Raw genomic sequence first — 19,787 nt, 5'->3', positions numbered from 1 at the left:
CTTTTCTTAATATCCACATGCCCTTTTTGCTTTGTACTCATTCACAGTGTGTAACCACTCCAGAATAAAACCTCTTCTTACCAGTTTTATATTTTTGCATCTGTGTTTCATGAGGATGAGAAAAGATGTGTTTTAGTTTCTCTTTCCTAAGGTATTCTTTTGATTCTATGTCAAGGAGCTATTGTGGATAATATTTTTTCCCTTCTAAAATTATTTTAGCAGACTTCAGAGATTCTAAATATTATGATTTGTGGAAATAATGAATGCTCTGGGATCTGGTACTTGGGAATGCAGCAGCGTATATTTACAGCAAAGGTTGTAGTCTCTATCCCTTGCAATTATTCCTCCATGAATCTTGGGCAGTTAAATATATCATTACTAGGAAATGGTTGGTTTCCAAGTACAATGAAGATTATAGCTGTAAAGGGTGTTTCAGATGGCACAAAACAGATTTTCAAAAACAGATGCATAGAATGAGGTCTTCATAGATATCAAATGCTAAGGGCTCATAAGTTCCAGTTGTCTGTTTTGAAACATAAAATTGTGGTGTTGTTGTTGTTTTGCTTTTTTAAATGTAAAATTAGCAATAGAAGAATTCTAGTGAACCAAGTTTATGAGTCACTCCATTCTAAATCTGGATTTTCTTCTTGGCCTGAAAGCAAAGCAAACAGCAATCATCTTTGCAACTTGCCTTGTTAGTGAAGATGATTGTGACTTGCTATATAAGCATCACTGAAACTTCTTCATGTTTCTCATGCACTATCATCCATCCTTGCCCATCCCTGAGTTGTAACAGCTTTGTTCTTTTGTCTCTTAGTCTGTTCGCAGTTTTCCAGGGGAGTGTATGCCATCTTTGGATTCTACGACCAGATGTCGATGAACACGCTGACATCTTTCTGTGGGGCGCTGCACACATCTTTCATCACTCCCAGTTTCCCAACTGATGCTGATGTGCAATTTGTCATTCAAATGCGCCCAGCTCTGAAGGGAGCCATCTTGAGCCTCCTGACTTACTACAACTGGGAGAAGTTCGTGTACCTCTATGACACAGAAAGAGGTAAGACAATCCCTTTGAACTCCCTGCACTTTCCTCTTTCTGCTCCTACACACAAGGTATTTTATCTAACATAATTTGTATACTGCTTAATCATCATGATAGCTACGCAGTTTCTTTCCTGGATCATCATCTGAGAGCTAGCATGGTATTGTGTTGTACTAGGATTCATATCCAGGGTTTAAATTCCCACCTGGCCATGAAGCTCACTGGGCAACCTTGGGACAATCATTGGCTCTCAGTCTAACCTACCTCACAGGTTTGTGTGGGGGTTAAATGAGCCAGGGGAGAACACCATGTGCATCATGCTGAGCTCCCTGTAGAGAAAAGGGGGGGTATAAATGCAATAAAGAATGCAAAGAATAAATAAATAACAGTTAGATATGTGTTGACAACAGGCAGCTCCCTAGCCAGATCTGACCTAGGTTGCATCAGCATGCCAAAGGTTCTAAAGCTAACTCTCAGCTGTCAAAATAAGCCACCTTTGGGGCTAAGTATTCTTAGTCCTCTTCCTTAGTTCTCATTGTGGCTCTGTGATGTGGGGAGGTGAAACCTAGATGCTAGTTCTTAAGATGCTAAATACAAGAAGCAGCGTAAATGAAGTAATATTTATTTTTACTAAGCAAATATTAGCAAGGTCCAATAATAATAGCATTTTTAAAAAGCAGTGCCATGGTTGCAGCCCATCACAATGTTATGCTAAGCCTGGTTCTCACAAATAGCAAATGAGGTAGTGACACTGTGTCTGGATTATACCACTTCAGGCTGCATAGCGAAGGGGCAGCTCATTTAACCGAATAATCCCAAGTACCAAAAGAGAAAAAGAAATAATCACAGAGAAAGCTGTGCAAAGAACCTGGGAGAGATGCTAGCTTCCCCTTCTTAGAAATCCAGCTGGAGTTTATATCTCTATGCTCTTCCTTATCTCAAACTAATTACTTTCTGCACACAAAGGATGGGCAGAGCAGTACATTTTGGACCAGAGGTGCCCATTCAAAAGCCCATTCCATCCCATTTCTGCATTATTCAAGGAGATGGAATTGCTCCCCTATGAGGAAAGGTTACACTTAGGGTTTTTTAGTTAAAGGACAGGTAAGAGGTGACTTGATGGAGGTGTATAGAATTATGCATATCATGAAGAAAGTGGATAGAGACAGGAAATTATTCCTTTCTCGTAATGCTACAACTTCTGGGCAAGCAGTGAAGCTGAATGTTGGAAGATTTAGGAGAGGCAGAAGAAAGTACTTCTTCACACTGCTATCACACAAGAGCCAGTGGTGGTCACCAATGTGGATGACTTTAAAAGAGAATTGGATAAATTAATGGAGTGCAAAGTTACCAATGGTTCCTGGTCACAATGTCTATTTTCCACTTCCACTGTTGGCAGCAGTGGGGAGAGTGCTGTGATGCTCAGGTTTTTCTGGCAGGCTTCCCATGGGCATCTGATTGGCCACTGTAAGAATCTGATGCTGGGCCAGATGAGGCTGTGGTCTGATCCAGCAGGGCTCTTCTCATGTTTTCTTTATGTAATGTATTTGTATGCATGTGGATACACACACACACACACACACACACATATATATATATGCACACACATACATACAGTTTGTGTACTGTGTGTGTGTGTGTGTACTGTGCGCACACGTGTGTGCATGTGTCTCCATGTGTAAATCCATACTTAAATACATGTTTGAATCCATATAAAATTTCATATTTAAATACATGTTTCCATATGCATTACACATTTCTAAGCATAAAAAGGTAAAGGTAAAGGTACCCCTGCCCGTACGGGCCAGTCTTGACAGACTCTGGGGTTGTGTGCCCATCTCACTCAAGAGGCCAGGGGCCAGCGCTGTCCGGAGACACTTCTGGGTCACGTGGCCAGCGTGACATCGCTGCTCTGGCGAGCCAGAGCCGCACACAGAAACGCCGTTTACCTTCCCGCTGGTAAGCGGTCCCTATTTATCTACTTGCACCCGGAGGTACTTTCGAACTGCTAGGTTGGCAGGCGCTGGGACCGAGCAGCGGGAGCGCACCCCGCCGCAGGGATTCGAACCGCCGACCTTTCGATCGGCAAGTCCTAGGCGCTGAGGCTTTAACCCACAGCACCACCTGCGTCCCAGTTTTTCTAAGCATACCTTATCCTAAAATATTCATTTTATACTCAAGTTTATTTTTATATCTAAAAATGGGATTGTTGTATTGTGTGTCTTAAGTGCGGATGCTTATATCTCCACGTATGTAAAACTGGTTTTTATACCTGTAAGCTGCTTAGACGTCTATTTGGGCTTTCAGTGGTATACGCAGTGCTTTTTTTTCCCTTAAAAAATGTTTAGGGAGTACTCTCATTTTCCTACTCATATTGAAATACTTCCCCTCAATGAGGTCAAACTTAGATTCATAAAATGTTTAGGGGTATGTGTACCCCTGCATACCCCCAGAATAAAAGGCACTGGGTATACATAAAATAATAAAAAAAATTAAATAAATAATTCTAGCACACTTTGGCACAATTTGATTAAGCGAAAATTGTTTCACAAAATTTGGAGAAAACCTGAGTGATTTTCTGATCTATTTGTTAGTCCAGGAGCTTGGTTTACTGAAAAGCATGGACCAAACAAAAACAAAAGCTACCCTCTATTCCAACTCTATACTGATTTAGAGTTCTGCTGCCTCTTTATATAAGGCCAAAGTGACAATTTGGTTACCACCATCAAGAAGCAAAAAGTTGAGTTTCAATAGAGTGAAGCTTTTCAGCTTTGGGGTTTCTGGGTTTCTTGTGGGCTGATAAAGTCTGTGCAAAGCTGATTTTAAAAAGCCTTTGGGTGGGGGCTAAAATGACCAGTGCATCACTCTTTTATCTTTGGGGGGGTGCTGTATTCTATTCTGCACAGCAGTTTTATCACCCACAAGTCAGTGGTGGTAGGCGTGGCCAGAGGCAAAAGTTGTTGGAGCAATAACAGCAAATTTTACTTTTGCAGAGTAGGCTAGGCTAGTTTCTACCTGTAGTCACATGCCCCTCTATATCCACCATCCAGGCAAACAAGAGGCAATATCAGAATGTAATTACATATTCCATCCAGGCAAAAACATTTGAGGAGAATGCAAAGCAGGGCTGGTGAGAAGTGTGTGGCCAGAGGAGAGTCACAAGACCACATTTTGCTCCGAGGCCTGAGATTTCCCATCCATGGTATATGGTGGGGAGCAGGGAGGAATAATCCTATCACTTGCTTTGTATGCACCTTTTAGTACAGTTTATATTAAATTTTGGGATGCGGGTGGAGCTGTGGGTTAAACCACAGAGCCTAGGACTTGCCGATCAGAAGGTTGGAGGTTTGAATCCCCATGACGGGGTGAGCTCCCATTACTCGGTCCCTGCTCCTGCCAACCTAGCAGTTCAAAAGCACATCAAAGTGCAAGTAGATAAATAGATACCGCTCCGGCGGGAAGGTAAACGGCGTTTCCATGCGCTGCTCTGGTTCATCAGAAGTGGCTTAGCCATGCTGGCCACATGACCCAGAAGCTGTACGCTGGTTCCCTCGGCCAATAAGGTGAGATGAGTGCCGCAACCCCAGAGTCGGTCACAACTGAACCTAATGATCAGGGGTCCCTTTACCTTTACCTATGTTAAATTTAGCAGAGCTCTTGAGGAACTAAAATACATCTCAAAGCCAGGTTCTCTAAAGCAAATTGCTGAGATACACACTCATACAAATGTAAAGTTCACTGCAGTGCTTTTCCCCAACCTTTTGCTAAAAATGAGGTGCTAGTATTAATATCTTGATAACAGTGATTGAGAGAAAGGCAAGGGTACAGTATACCACTGGGCACCATCACACACACAAAAATACTGCTCTTATCTAATCCAAGACAGTATGGCGAGCTCCAAAATTAGTTGCTGCTTGGAAACCGCAGGCTAGGTATTCAAATAGCTTTGACTACCCACAGATTTCAGATAGGGAGAAAACTGGCTTGGAGCTTCTCCGCTTTTTCTTTTAGCTGGGGAAGAGAACTTGGTCTGATTTTGTAAATATCTATAAAAATATAATTGCCTTACAGTTTCACCAAAAAAAAGCAAAGACAGTTTGTGTTTTGGGCAGATACAACCACAGTCAGAACATCTGTTTCATCTTTTTTGTGCTGTTAATGCCCTGTGAGGATATCTTTCCCAGACTAAGAAATTAAAGAAGTGTTGTAATTACTGCCCGAGGTCTTTAAATCCATAAAATGTAATAGAGATGCTTAGGCCCCAATACACACACACACATTCATATGCACAGCTCAGTTGCTAGCAGTTGTTTGGGAAGCGTGTCCTGATTCACTTTGTAATATAGGCCTATTAGCACATCCTCATGCACAGGTGGATGGTGGTGTCATGGCTCACAGGTAATGCACATGCTTTCTATGCAAGTGGTTCCAGGTTCAATCTCCAGGAAAACATCTGTTAAAAGATTTAGGTGGTAGGTGTTGGGAAAAGCCTCTGCCTTAGACTCAGAAGAATCACTGTCACAGTACACAAAACTGGGCTAGATCTGATATCAGACAACTTTCTATTTTCCTAGTGGTGTGTATTTTAATTGACCTGTAGCTGTAGACCTGTAGACTGGCTACACCAGAGGGTGTGCTGCCTTCTAAAACTGTACTCTCTCAGTCAAGGAAGGCAGAAATATTGTTCCACCTAAACTTGACTTTGCTACTAGGGTATGCCAGTGGCAGAACAGAGGGAGCTACGTACATTCTTGCTCCATGGTTGATGAATGACCAAAGGATGCTGCAACCCATGCAAACCTCTTTGTCTCTACCATGTCCCACCTTGAAAATGCCCTTGCACAGTGTACCTTTTGCATAGCTCAGTGGCAGAGCACATCTTCTGCATGCAGAAAGTCCCAGTTGTGACCACTGGTATCTAGGGTTGCCACCTTTGGTCAGGCAAAAAAGGGAAAGGTCAGGCAAAATAAAGGACAGGTTGGGGGGAACTGGGAGGGGCACACACATTCTCATGACACCCAATCCCTGCCTCCTGGCTTCCTCACCACCCTGGTCCCACTCTTCCCCTCAACTCATGTAGACGGACAGGGTCCAAGGTTAGATAGCCAGTTCCGATAGGCAACTTGAGCTGCAGCTCCTAACTCTCTCCTTTGCTGGCATTGGAAGATACTCGAGTGGGAAGGAGGAGGAGGGATGAGGGATGAGAATTCAGGTCAAGGGGGGGCAAGCAGTGGCAGACCCACACCATGCTAGACCAATGGGCAGCAGCTGTCTGAGGAGGAGAACCAGTGAGAGGGAAGGAAGGAGGAGCGAGGGAGGGGGAGGAGGTCACTCCTTACCCCTTCTCTCTTGTGCTGGACCAGGCTCCTCATCAGCTGCACCAACAGCGATGCAACCACCATTTTGGGCCAGCCGAGCTCAAATATAGGGGGGAAAGACATCCCTTTTAAGTCCAAATGGGACAGGGGACACTTTTGTTAAAAAGCATGGTGATCCCATTTTTCTAGGGACAAGGTGGCAACCCTACGGGTATCCCCAGTTACAAGGTTCAGGTAATGGGCAATGTCTCTGCCAGAGACTCCAGCATGGTATGGTAAGTCAAGAATAGATAGTGCTAAGTTAAATGAATATATAGTTTGTACTGGTATAAAGGGTTCAAATATGCATTGCAGCATAGATGTATCTCTGGTTCTGGTAACCAGGTCCTTCTGCTAGTGATGCCTAAGATAATGTCTCCATGAAATCTCAAAGCCTGTAGAATCCACTGGGAATGGTATGAGAGGGGTATCAGCTCAGGGCTTTCCAATGAGCAATCTAAACTTGGCTCCCCATGAGAGATTTGAGAACACAGAGGGTGCGATCTAAGGCTGCTCAAGTCCTGGAACTGAAGAGCATCAGCTTGGTGGATGTTTGTTGTAAGACCATGTGGAAGTCAGTAGAATTTCCAATGGTTTTTTGTTTTGGGTTGTCTTGGCTTGGTGTTTTTTTTTTACTTTCCATCTACTTTTATTGTTTCTGGGGGAAACCAGAGCAGGCTGGAGTTGCAGGACAAGTGCATTACCTTTTGGAGCAGGAGACCCTAAATCCCATCTTCTTGAGAGTTGTAATTGTATTTGACAGCATCTGAAACATTTGGCAGTTTGGGTAGCCTACCTAATCTATTGTGATGGGTCTTCAAATAAGGGGGCATCGCAAGAGCCTCCCCAGTAATTGTGGTGAGTGATTGCTTGTATCAGATGGCTCAGTAAAAGACCTCATATACGTCACTGCCAAAATCCCACTGAAAATTGGGGAGGGCAGGCAAGGAGAGGAATCTGGAACTGTCATACTTTTTAATAATTTGTTCTGTCAAATCTTTGCTTGCTCGGGGCACTACTGGGAGACGGTACTGAGCAATTTTCTGTCGGTTCTTGAAATACATTATCATTTAAATACAATCTCTCTCTCAGTGTGTAAACATTATTAGCTTACTATGCTGTTGTTAGAATGGGGTGATCGGTGAGAAATCGCAGGCTGTTGAGCTGTTTCCTCCTTGGTTTGACTATTGAGTTGCTGGGAAAGACAGATAGAAAGCATTAAACTCTGGATTTACCAGTGGAATGGCAAGTAGCATATTACAGGTGTTTGCAAAATAGAATGTGTTTTTGTAGAGGGGTATATTATATTGTAAGCTCCTTGGAAGGCAGGGACTTATTTTGCTCATGTTCTGTAAAGAGTTCCAGCACTGTAATCTAAGTCCTTAACACTGTGTCACACTTTGGGGTGATCAAAATTCGAAACACAGGATGCAAACTTGATTTCAGTGTGGCTAGGATGACTAAGGATGAAGAGGAAGCTTAAACCCTCTGCTGTAACTGAGTCCATGGGATATACCCAGGTTTAGTTGCATCCAGAGTGGATCCACTAGAGATACTGCTCCTTAAAACTGAGTTACGGTTTCAGTGGGTCTACTCTAGGCATTATAAGGTCTCACTCCAACTCTTTATTTTCTCCCTTTAATGAATATTGACTATATATACATATATCATGGGGGGGGGGGGACATAGTGTTGCCTTAAGAAGACAAAAAGATATCTGTTTGGGCAATAGCCTTCCCCTGCATTTGCTCTGTATCTGCTGCCCTGCAGGACATCTTCAAAATAAGATAAGGTTAAGGAGTAAATCCTTTACAAATCTGGAGTAGAATCCCAAAGATGGTTGGAGACACCTTCTACCAACTCCTGCAGCCCAGCTGATGTAAAACATTTTGCTCTGCTTTCCTTTGGACCACATCAGCAGGTCCAACGTGTCAGCAAGAGTCTTATTGTCTTGGCAACCCAGGGCCTCCATGCACACTGCCCAAGCTTGCACCCCAGGGAGGTCACTTCAGTGCTGTTAACACAGCATTTGCTCTCCAGCAACAGGTATTCAATGGAATATTTCAGGTATTGAGAATGTACAGAGCAGCCATGTTGAGAGTCATGTTTAAATGCAATAACAAAATGAATGGTTTTTTTCATGGTTCTTGGGGGGCTGCTAAGTTGGTATTTTTCCTAAACAATGATGGGGAGTTTGTGCTGCTTTCATAATCATACCTCTTTCACAAATAAAAGGCAAAACTTCCTAGACTTATAGCCAAATAATTTATTACCATCATGCAATGGAACAACATCCATGGAGGCAAGGAGATGTCATACATTGAAAAAATATTTCCTGAAGATCTAAAGCAGGTATTTCACCACCACTTTTAACAAGTCTTGTATTTAGTTTTGGTCAGTTTTAGTAATATGCATACATTTATTTATTTTTCATTATAAAATAAACATCACAATAAACATCACAACAAATAAATAAAATAAATAAAATAAAAATACAACAAATAAAAACAGATAAAACAATTCTCAAATGAACTCAACCTTATAGAGGAGCCTATAAGCCACTGAGCAGAAAGTGTGGTCCTGGTTTGCTAGTCATGGATTCCCCCAAAGGATCCTGGGAACTGTAGTTTGTTAAGAGTGCTGAGAGTTCAGAAAAGACTCCTATTCCGCACTCAGAGGTGCAGTTTCCATAGTGGTTTAGCAATCAATCCCTCTACCCAAGGAATGCTGGGAATTTAGCTCTGTAAGGGAAATAGGGGCCTCCTAACAAATAGCATGTGGGACGCGGGTGGCGCTGTGGGTTAAACCACAGCACCTAGAACTTGCCGATCAGAAGGTTGGTGGTTCAAATCCCCATGATGGGGTGAGCTCCAGTTGCTCGGTCCCTGCTCCTGCCAACCTAGCAGTTCCAAAGCATGTCAAGTGCAAGTGGATAAATAGGTATCGCTCCGGTGGGAAGGTAAACGGCGTTTCCGTGCACTGCTCTGGTTTGCCAGAAGTGGCTTTGTCATGCTGGCCACCTGACCCGGAAGCTGTACGCTGGCTCCCTTGGCCAATAAAGCGAGATGAGTGCCACAACCCCAGAGTCAGCCACGACTGGACCTAATGGTCATGGGTCCCTTTACCTTTACCTTAACAAATAGCAGAACCCTTAACAAACTCAAGTTCCTAGGATTCTTTGGGAGCGGTATAATGTTACTGCCTTAAATGTATAGTGCAGATAGGACCTTCATCTGGTGGTTCACAGACTCTGGGGGCCTCGCCTACTTCATCCTTCTAAGACCTCCCAAGCACATTTTGAGCATGAGACAAGCATTGTGTGTTATGAGATAGGAGATAGGTGCAGAGCTCTTCAGCTTAACACAGAAAAATGGGGATGGGCTATGAACAAAAGATAAAATTTAGAAACAATGTCTAAAATTCTCCAAAGCTTCTTGTGCACTGATCAATATCACCAAGATTAATAAGGAAAGCAAACAGAATTATTTAGAGCATAAAGAGAGGCAGCACTGAATGCAAGATCTGCATGGAAGGCAATTCCTGTGCGCGGCCATTTGAGAGTTGCAGACATGCCATGTGTAGGCGCTTGTTTTAATACATCCTATTTAAATATTAACCAGATCATAAATATGCATGCTTGAGCTACTCTCACAGAACAGGATAAAGCATGTTTAATTTTCATGGTATGTGTAGATATGTAAATAATTTAAGAGAAAGATACTTTGTTCACTGAATTTTTGGAATGCATCTGTGGAACAATTCTAGCAACAAACATGCATGCAGATGAAATGATGGTTCCCCTCACCCTCCTCTACTTGGTTCTACCCCTGACCTCAACCTTCACCATCAGCACTATTTAGGGATATTTGTTATGTCCCTATAGAAAATATATAACCCCTTTTCTCTCCATTTCTCTCCTTGATTTATTTTATCACCAACTCTCAAGTGTGTGTATGTGTGTGTGTGTAAAATATTCTCATTCTGACTTTCTTGTGGACAATGTAATTCATATATATATATATATATATATATATATATATATTCACTATGTCAAATATACAGTGGTACCTCTGGTTGCGAACAGGATCCGTTCCGGAGCCCCGTTCACAACCTGAAAAGAACGCAACCCGCATCTGCGCGTCTGCACACGGGCGGGTTGCAATTTGCCGCGTCTGTGCATGCGCGCGGTGTCATTTTGCGTGTCTGCACATGCTCGAGCGGCGAAACCCGGAAGTAATCCTTTCCAGTACTTCCAGGTCACCGTGGGATGCAACCTGAAAACGCACAACCTGAAGCAAATGTAACATGAGGTATGACTGTATATAAATGAGAAATAAAACACAAAACCATACAATAAATAAATTAAATAGAAATGTTAAAGACAAACATCAATTAACCATTGTTGAAGGATATGTTCTTAAGTGGCCTGGTGAAACAGAAAAGTTTTCGGCAGGAATTTAAAAGTTGGCCCCAAAGGCACCTGCTGAATCTCTATTGGCAGAGTATTCCATGGGATGTGGCCAATGAAACTGAAGATTTGGTTTCTTGTTTGGTTTCTGAGCACAGTAACTTGGGTAATGACTGACAATGCTCCCGTGGGTTAAACCACAGAGCCTAGGACTTGCCGAACAGAAAGTTGGCAGTACGAATTCCCACGACGGGGTGAACTCCCATTGCTCAGTCCCTGCTCCTGCCAACCTAGCAGTTCAAAAGTACATCAAAGTGCAAGTAGATAAATAGGTACCGCTCCAGTGGGAAGGTAAACGGCGTTTCCGTGCGCTGCTCTGGTTCGCCAGAAGCGGCTTAGTCATGCTGGCCACATGCAAAAGACATGTTTATGTCCATTCGTGTTTCAGTTTATGTGCATGTTTATGTTTTTGTTTTCTTACATTATCTGTACATAGTCAGTACTTAATTGAAAACATCAGCAAACAAAAAAAAACACACACACAAACATAAAAGACAAAATCATCAAAATTGGAAAAATAACAGGTTCACACGGGGGATAGCACCCAAATAAGGCTCTTGCCTCCAGCAGTGATTGGTCAGTGCAATATAGGAAGCTGAGCAAAATGAAGGCCATCTCCCCTTGTTTTTCTTCCATTAGTGAATGTTCCACTGATTATGCCAGAACATGGGGTTCCTGTTTATTGGCTACTGCACTATGGTTAATGGCCATTGCTGGACCTACCATTGATTGGGTTGTCTCAGGGATGGTCACACATTGGGTGAGTGAGTCAAACTACAAATGCACAAAACTTTGAGGAGTTGATGAGGCTGAGAACATGCCTTTTCTGTAAGACACAGGTATTCAGGCAAAGCTGCAGGCTGCATGTGATTGGGTGCACAGGAGAATCAGTAGGTTTGTGCAACAAAGGGGTGGATGCCCCACATTAAAGGGGAACCTGAAATTTATGAGAATAGTAGAAGAGGGGTAAGGAACACTTTTCAGCCCAAGGTGCTTTCTGAGGGCCATATGTCAGTGGGGGGTGGGGGCAGGTATGAAAATGGGAAACACAACAAATGCAAAATTCACCATTGTCACAGAACTCTCCATTTGGCTCACTCAGTCATCTTCCCCCAACCATGCCTACCTGCCCATAGGTAATGTCAGGTAGAGAGAACTGGAAATTGCATCTGGAAAATCAGGTTTGAACGCTCCACACATCAGCGGATGGGCAGAGAAGTTCATTCCTGTTTGGTTGAGGGTTCACAAGTTTCTTCCCCACAGGGAACCTGCTGGTACACCTGAATCCTGCAGAAACCAGGATCAAACTCCCTGTATGTCAGCTGATATGTGGGGGAGTTCAATCCTGCTTGGTCACTATTTTCCCCTATCTCCACAGGTCAATTTTAACAAGTGGGCAGGACCACTCACCTCGTGTCATTATAATTTCAGATGATTGGCTGGTGGTCCCACCTACCTGTCCATTTTGGCCCACATGTTGGGGAGATAAATGTCTGTCCCACTGGGCCAAAAATGTTTCCACACCTGACTATACAGAAGTATGCACACCCCTCTCTCCCTCTCTCTCCAGACAAACAAAAGGCATCCGCTGAGTTCAAGGGCAAATTCTAAGCAGGCAAAAACACTCATGCAAAGCCAGTGAGGGAGATGATCTGGAAAAAGTTCCAAGGAGTAGATAGAGAAGCTCGGGGGGGGGGCTCATTTGTCCCCTAGGCCCCCTACCACTTCAGAAGACTCCCTCCCCCAAGTTTGAAAAATTCTGTCTGAGAACGCCACTGAACTCCACTCCTCATTCGCTGCTGAGGCCTCAGGGAAGACATATTTCAAGGCCTCTGTGCGACTGCCATTCATAACTGCTGTAAAATAGGCCGAGGTCCCCATGAAACTGTTCTCAAGTTCCTCCTATTCTTCCCCCATTAAAAAAATAACAGTGCGGAGATGAATTCTTAGGGCTGCTGTGTATAAACATTTCCGCAGCTTCTCCTTTTCATATATCAAGGTGAAGGAAGAGCAGATAAAACTGCAGGTGCTTCATTTAGTATTGCCAAGTATAAGACTTGCTACAGTAAAGATGGAACAGACAGGGGCTGATTAATTCTGCCATTCTTTCTATTATTTAGATGCCTAGAGCAATATATTGCATCCGAAATGCACATCTGGCATTAATCATGGCGGAAGCCCCAGTTTACTTCCATAGAGCTACTCATCTGCTTAAATTTTAAGAGAAGGATTGATCCCCTTTACCACGTTCTTCAATGAAATATTTGGTGTTGCAGCATTAGACAAATTACTTGTGAAGTCTAATCCAACTTGCCAGTAGTATGCTGGCCATTTCCTGACTCCTGCTCTTGAAACCCCAGGCACTCAAATTATAGAAGTGGGGCCCTGCAACAAAATGTTGCAGACCTTTAGTCCATCAAGCTCAGAACTGTCTACACTGGCTGGCAGTGTGTCTCTCGGGTTTCAGACAGGGGACATTCCTGGGCTATATAGCCTTCCTGGCTTCTGTTTAGAGTTCAAATCACTCCATTCTCTTATCAGCACCTAAACCTTCACTCAGCATTCTGTGCTCACTGTGGCTGCTCAGTCCTCATTTTGGTTCCCCCTCCCTGTCTCTGTGTGTGCACAAATGTAAATTCTTGGATTTCATTTATTTTTTTGGGCAACTCCCATTTATTTACTGAATTTCTATTCTACCCCTTCCTCCAAATTCTGCAAAGCAATGCAAACATTGTGGTCTTCTTCTTTTTAAAGCATTTTAAAGCATCAAATAAATGTGTTAATTGTACAGGCAGCATAGGACGCTGCCAAGGAGATTTATAAAGCATGAAAGGAGACTGGTGTATTTGGTCTCCTCAGAAGACAGTACTGTAGTAGCTACTGTTACACATTTAGGGCTCACATTAGTGTTTACAGCCCTCAACAACTTACTTCCCCCTATATCTGAGATTATCTCCATCCTTAACAACTGGCTTGGGTGTTAAGATGTATAGACTCGTGGTACTTCCTCCATCCTCTGTGGGGTATGGTGGCCCAGGAGAGGGCATTCTCTGGGGCAGCCCCTACATTGTGGAACTCCCTCCCCACAGAGGTGTGTTTAGTATCTTCCACTATACAAGTTTTTGCTCTATGCTGCAGATACACTTCTTTACCTTGGCCCTTGGCAATTAAGGTATTTTGCTTTGCAAGTCCAACCCTATTTGCTGAATTTATATTGTTTTGTCCCACATGGAATGGTTTTATGTGTTTTCTAATTGTTATGATTTTAGCTGTTTTTATAACTGCATTTTCTGTGAGAGGGGTGAGTGAGAAAACTTATAAATAAATAGTAAGCCCAACCAAATTACATACTAATTATAATTAGCTGTATATACACAATTTGTTAATTTATTTATTTTTTTGCACATTGACTGTTAAAACTTTTTTTTAAAAGAAGCAACAACGCCATTATTTTTTTCAGTGCAGAAAACACACATTCCTTTCCTAAGGACATTTAACCACAGCTTCTCAGTGTGAGCCAGGAAATTGTTCATCTAGGCAATGAGAAGGGTTCTCCTCATGTTTTCTACAACTGTGTGTCTTCCTTCATTTTCCTTTTCCAGTTACTGCATTCCTTTCCGCCCTCTCCAGTATTTTGCTTTTCAGTCAGTCTACAGATGGCAGCTGAGTATTTATTGGGTTGTTTGGGGGGTTTCCCCCTCTCTCCTTTCTGAAGACTTCTGCAAACCTTGGGGGTTATTCTGAGTCTGCTAATATCTCCCTCTTGCCCATGGGGGAAGCCATTTTTGCTTCGTTTGTACAAGCACAAAAAGACTTGATTCAGAAACAGAGTCAAGGATGACAGCTGATAGCCGGTTTGTATATAGAAGCAAACAGCTACAGGCCCCTTCCTACAGAATGACGAGGGATACAGTCACTTCATGCAAACTCTACCTCTTTGGCACTAAAATGTGTGTCTTCACTCAACGAGGCTGATAATTCCTTGTACTGAGCCAAAGCATGTAGTTGTTGTAGTTGTTGTAGTTGTTATTGTTGTAGTTGTAGTTGTTGTTGTTGTTGTTGTTGTTAAGTTTACTCCTCAAAATTCACACAATGGAATCAACTGTTTTCTCTTACCTGCTTAATTATCCGTGTCATGTTTTCTGGGAAAGCATTAATTCCCTTAGTGGAGCATAATGATGACTCAGATGTTTTATAGGGTGGGGGGAGGAACACAAACATGACAAACTTTGTGCATCTGGAGGATGAAATGATCTCGTTTTGAATTAATTTTAAAGCAATTTGTAAAGTGTTTCCCTCTTACAAAGAAGGATTTTGTTTGGCATTCCAATGAGATGTTTAAAAGCGTAGTCATCCCTCCTCCCTCATATATCCTTGCTTCTAGTGAGTCACAGCTTAATTTCCTAGCAAATGTGGTAAACAGACGATATTGTATTCTTGGGGTAATTCTCCTTGTAAAGTGAATATGGATTGGTTCAATACCATCCAGAGAATCAGATAAATCTGTGAATAACAGTTGATGGGGTAGTAGGGTGGGGGATGGGAGAGCTGAAGCCCTCATCCCATGGAATGGACTCCAACTCTCCTTCATTGGAGGTTTTTAAACAGATGTTGGAAAGCTGTCCCAGTCAGAGATTCTTTCAGTGCAATTCCTGCATTGTAGGGGTAGTACTAGATGACCCTTGGAGTCCATTCGATTATTTATTTATTTATTTATTTATTTATTTATTTATTTATTTATTCATACATACATACATACATACATACCCCACCCATCTGGCTGGGTTTCCCCGGCCACTCTGGGCGGCTCCCAACAGAATATTAAATGCACAATAAAACATCAAACATTAAAAACTTCCCTAAAGAGGGCTGCCTTCTAAATGTCAGATAGTTGTTTATTTCTTTGACATCTGGTGGGAGGGTGTTCCACAGGGCGGGCGCCACTACCGAGAAGGCCCTCTGCCTGGTTCCCTGTAACCTCACTTCCCACAGTGAGGGAACTGCCAGAAGGCCCTCAGCGCTGGATCTCAGTGTCCAGGTTGAACGATGGGGGTGGAGAGGCTCCTTACAAGGCCGAGGCCATTTAGGGCTTTAAAGGTCAGCACCAACACTTTGAATTGTGCTCAGAAACTCAACAATTCCAACTCAACACGTCTATGATTCTGTGCCCTGCTTGTGAACTTTCTTGAAACATTTGGTTTGCCTGTGTGAAAACTGGGCTAGATGGGCCACTGGCCTAAAACAGGAGGGCTATTCTGGATTGTACCAGCAGGCAATCCATTATTTACATGAATGAAATGTACTACTCTGTTCCAGCTTGACCTGAACAGGAGCGCTCCACTTTTTTTTTGCTAGTACCACAAAATAGGATCTTAGCTTGAGGATTTTAGTTACAGATAGGTAGCCGTGTTGGTCTGCCATAGTCAAAACAAATTTTTTTCCTTCCAGTAGCACCTTAAAGACCAACTAAGTTAGTTCTTGGTATGAGCTTTCGTGTGCATGCACACTTCTTCAGATAAGTGTGCATGCACACGAAAGCTCATACCAAGAACTAACTTAGTTGGTCTTTAAGGTGCTGCTGGAAGGAAAAAAATTTTGTCTTGAGGATTTTGTTACTAAAAGTCGGCATGTTCCCAGAAATCAGCTCCTAGTCAAGGCTTGGTGTCGTTAACAATGTCTACATGCTGTTGACGCTGACAGCAATACACAGTTAGACAGAGAAAGATTGTGGAAAGAGCTGGATTTGGATTGTATTATCAATTAATTAATTATATTATTAAATCTGCGGACAGATTTAATAATATAGTTAATTACATTATTGTTATATGATTGCGCATCATTAATTTAAACGGGGCACACCATCAATAATATGTTGTTTGTGTAGTGGGGAAAAATAATAGCGAATTGCAGACTGTGGAAGAAAATGATGGGAGCAAATATTGATTGTATTTGCCTTCCTGATTACCATTCCTATTTGCAGATGGACACACAAACTGACCCAGTTCCTAGCACCATTCTTCATTTCCATGGAATTCTTTGACATACCCAGGAAGATCTCAAGCTAGCCTTTCTCATGGACACAAATAAATGGAGGAGGGAGCCATTTTGATGAGCATTTTCTCAGGAAATTATTATTTTTTTCTGAGCCACTTCCACTCAGCTCTAGTCTGAATTTTCCAAATGTGCTACAAGAAATCAGCCCTGGGTCCCCCCAAAGCACTGATTGGCTAATGGAAACTTGTAGCAAACATCTCTGTCTGCCTCAGAGCATAGTGCAGCCCAGGAGCCAGACTTGTAACTAATGAAAACATAAACCCCAGCTCTGTTTCCTTAGCCCCATAGGGAGCATATTTTATTAGAATCATAAATTTGAGTTTAGCTACTGGGGCTGCCGCTACGGCAAGGCATGGCACTCGGATAAAAGGGAGATCCTCCTGGGAAGGTTAAAGGAGTCCCAAGCACCAGTTGTTAAGGATTCTGCAGGAGTCTTGCAACTGTATGTCACAAAAGCTTTAACATGTCTTTTGCCTTTGAGATAGTTCTGTCAATGCCACACGCGGCACCTGATGGTATCGCTAGTCTAGTATACGTGCGCCTATCTACATGAATGTTACTGAGACTGGAGATGTGTTTGCTGAGAGTATTTAATTCAGTGGGTTTATAGAGATGCTCTGCCTTTCAGTTGCCATGTTGGTCTTATTTACCATATTTTTCGCCCTATAGGACGCACTTTTTCCCCTCCAAAAATGAAGGGGAAATGTGTGTGCGTCCTATGGGGCGAATATAGGCTTCAGGAAGCTCTGCGCAACCCTCGGGAGCCCGGTGCCAAGCCGCGCTGGGCTCCGGAGGGTTGTGCAGAGCTGCCTGCGCTCCCGGGCTCTGCGCTCCAGAGCTGTGCGGCTCCCTAGGCTTGCGGATAGCAGGCTGTTCTGGGGGCTGGAGTCGGGGGAAGCTCGGGCTTCCCCTGCGCCAGCCCCATGCCTGGGGGGGAAATAATTTTTTTTCTTTATTCCCCCCCCCCCAAAAAAGTAGGTGCGTCCTATAGGGCAGTGCTGGGGCAAAAAATACAGTACTTTCTTCCTCTCTCTGCTACCGAGATGGCAATTGGCAACAGGCCTCTTTGAGTCTTTTTACTGTCTAATGAAGGGATTAGACCTGGGTCACCCCTGGATTGAGTCTGCCCCCCCCAAAAAAATCACTTTTTATCCCAGGGCATTTCCTTCTGAGCAATCTTCTGGGGGCTACGTGACTGTGGTGGGTGGGGCCAAAGTGAGGTAGGTGGTACATGTCATCATCTGAGGCCCTTCTTTGTGTAGCTACTCCATGAGAGATCTGGAAGGTGGCAATGCAAGAACAAGCCCTCTCTGCAGTAGCAGGCAAAATCAATCTGCTTCTCCCAGGCCTTTGGCTAATCAAACAATCTATGAGCTTTTAAGTTATGAGGGGGCATGGTTTTGGTTGTTGGTATGTTATGTATTTTTGTGTTTTTAATTGTAAACAGCCCTGTGACTCTTGGATTAAGGGCAGTACAGTGGTACCTCGGGTTAAGTACTTAATTTGTTCCGGAGGTCCATACTTAACCTGAAACTGTTCTTAACCTGAAGCACCACTTTAGCTAATGGGGCTTCCTGCTGCTGCCGCGCTGCCGGAGCACGATTTCTGTTCTCATCCTGAAGCAAAGTTCGTAACCTGAAGCACTATTTCTGGGTTAGCAGAGTCTGTAACCTGAAGCGTATGTAACCTGAAGCATATGTAACCCGAGGTACCACTGTATAGAAATACAATTAATAAAATAGTAGTAGTGGTAGTAGTAGTAGTAGTAGTAGTAGTAGTAGTAGTAAAATACCTCCCATCCTTCTTCCTCTGCCCCAGCCTCCTCTCCTGCTTAAGTCCTCTCTTCATCCTAATCAGCAGCAGACGTTTTGGATTTCCAGACCTGACAAGGAGGAAGGCAGCCAGGCAGGGGCCCCAAGGCTGGCAGGTAGATGTGTCCATTAAACTAGGGGGCTGCTGCAGTCTGTTCAAGCCATCTCTCTGTGGCTTGCAAGAGCTGCCTATCTAGCTCCTCTGGTCACACAGCAGTTAGCAGCGCCATCTGTTGGCAGCCATACAAACTATGGCATGACAACAGCCTTACACAAATATAGATATAGAAATATCACACACTTGTGTCCAAAATGAAATTGCTCAAAATGACCACTGAGATATGAACAGACAGACACACATTAAATTTAATCATTAAAACAATTATCAGAAACAGCCACAATAAAGGTCAGATGGTGTTTTTTTACTTGTCCAATGTCCATAGGATACCTTCATTTTGAAAAGATACAGTCACAAAATATCAGCAAAGAGGATGGAGTAGGAGAGAAATCCATATAACAACCATAAAATGAAACTTGCACAAAACAACATAATAATAATATGGGGGTAGACGATAATACAGTTTCATCTTTGATCTTCCAAAACTCTCACAAAATGAATTGCCACTTCTTCTTTCAATATTCACTCACTTGTTATATGTTCTTGGTAGTTATCTACATTCCAGCCATTTATGCTAAGCATGAATCCCTGAGATGCGGACACATCCACACATTCCCCTAATGTAATGCGGGCAATTTCTTTTGTAATGCCATTATTTTTAAATAGCAATGCATGAAACTCAGACTGTCACTGTGTACATTACAGCTGCCTTGAGGCAGCTATTGCTTATGTATCATTCGGCTTCTCCCCCTTCCCTTCCCTTCCCTTCCTTTCCTTTTCTCCCTTGCCTCTCAAAAACTCTCCTTTTCTCAGAAATAATATCAAGCATCATTCCCTCTCCTGCCCGCCCACCACCACTCCCGTTCCTACCCTGCATCCCTTCAGGGTAGTCATTTGAATGCCTGTGACACATGAGGAGGAAATAGGTTAAGAAACTG

At 43.1% G+C, this 19,787-nt stretch overlaps 1 protein-coding gene across 3 annotated transcripts in view; it reads left to right on the top strand.

Annotated features, from left to right (window-relative positions):
- The window catches only part of LOC310836915 (glutamate receptor 3), a 210,259-nt gene that overhangs the window by 46,410 nt on the left and 144,062 nt on the right, over positions 1 to 19,787 (top strand). For all 3 annotated transcript variants that reach the window (XM_083722848.1, XM_083722847.1, XM_083722846.1), the window contains exon 3: positions 818 to 1,057. In XM_083722848.1, the coding sequence (XP_083578974.1) occupies positions 818 to 1,057 (240 nt within the window). The remainder of the gene's footprint in view (positions 1 to 817; positions 1,058 to 19,787) is intronic.

The sequence above is a fragment of the Podarcis gaigeae genome (genome assembly GCF_964106915.1).
Source record: "Podarcis gaigeae genome assembly, chromosome: Z".
NCBI classification, from domain to species: Eukaryota; Metazoa; Chordata; class Lepidosauria; order Squamata; family Lacertidae; genus Podarcis; species Podarcis gaigeae.
Note: the sequence above shows the minus strand (reverse complement) of the source record. Positions and strands in the feature narration are given on the sequence as shown.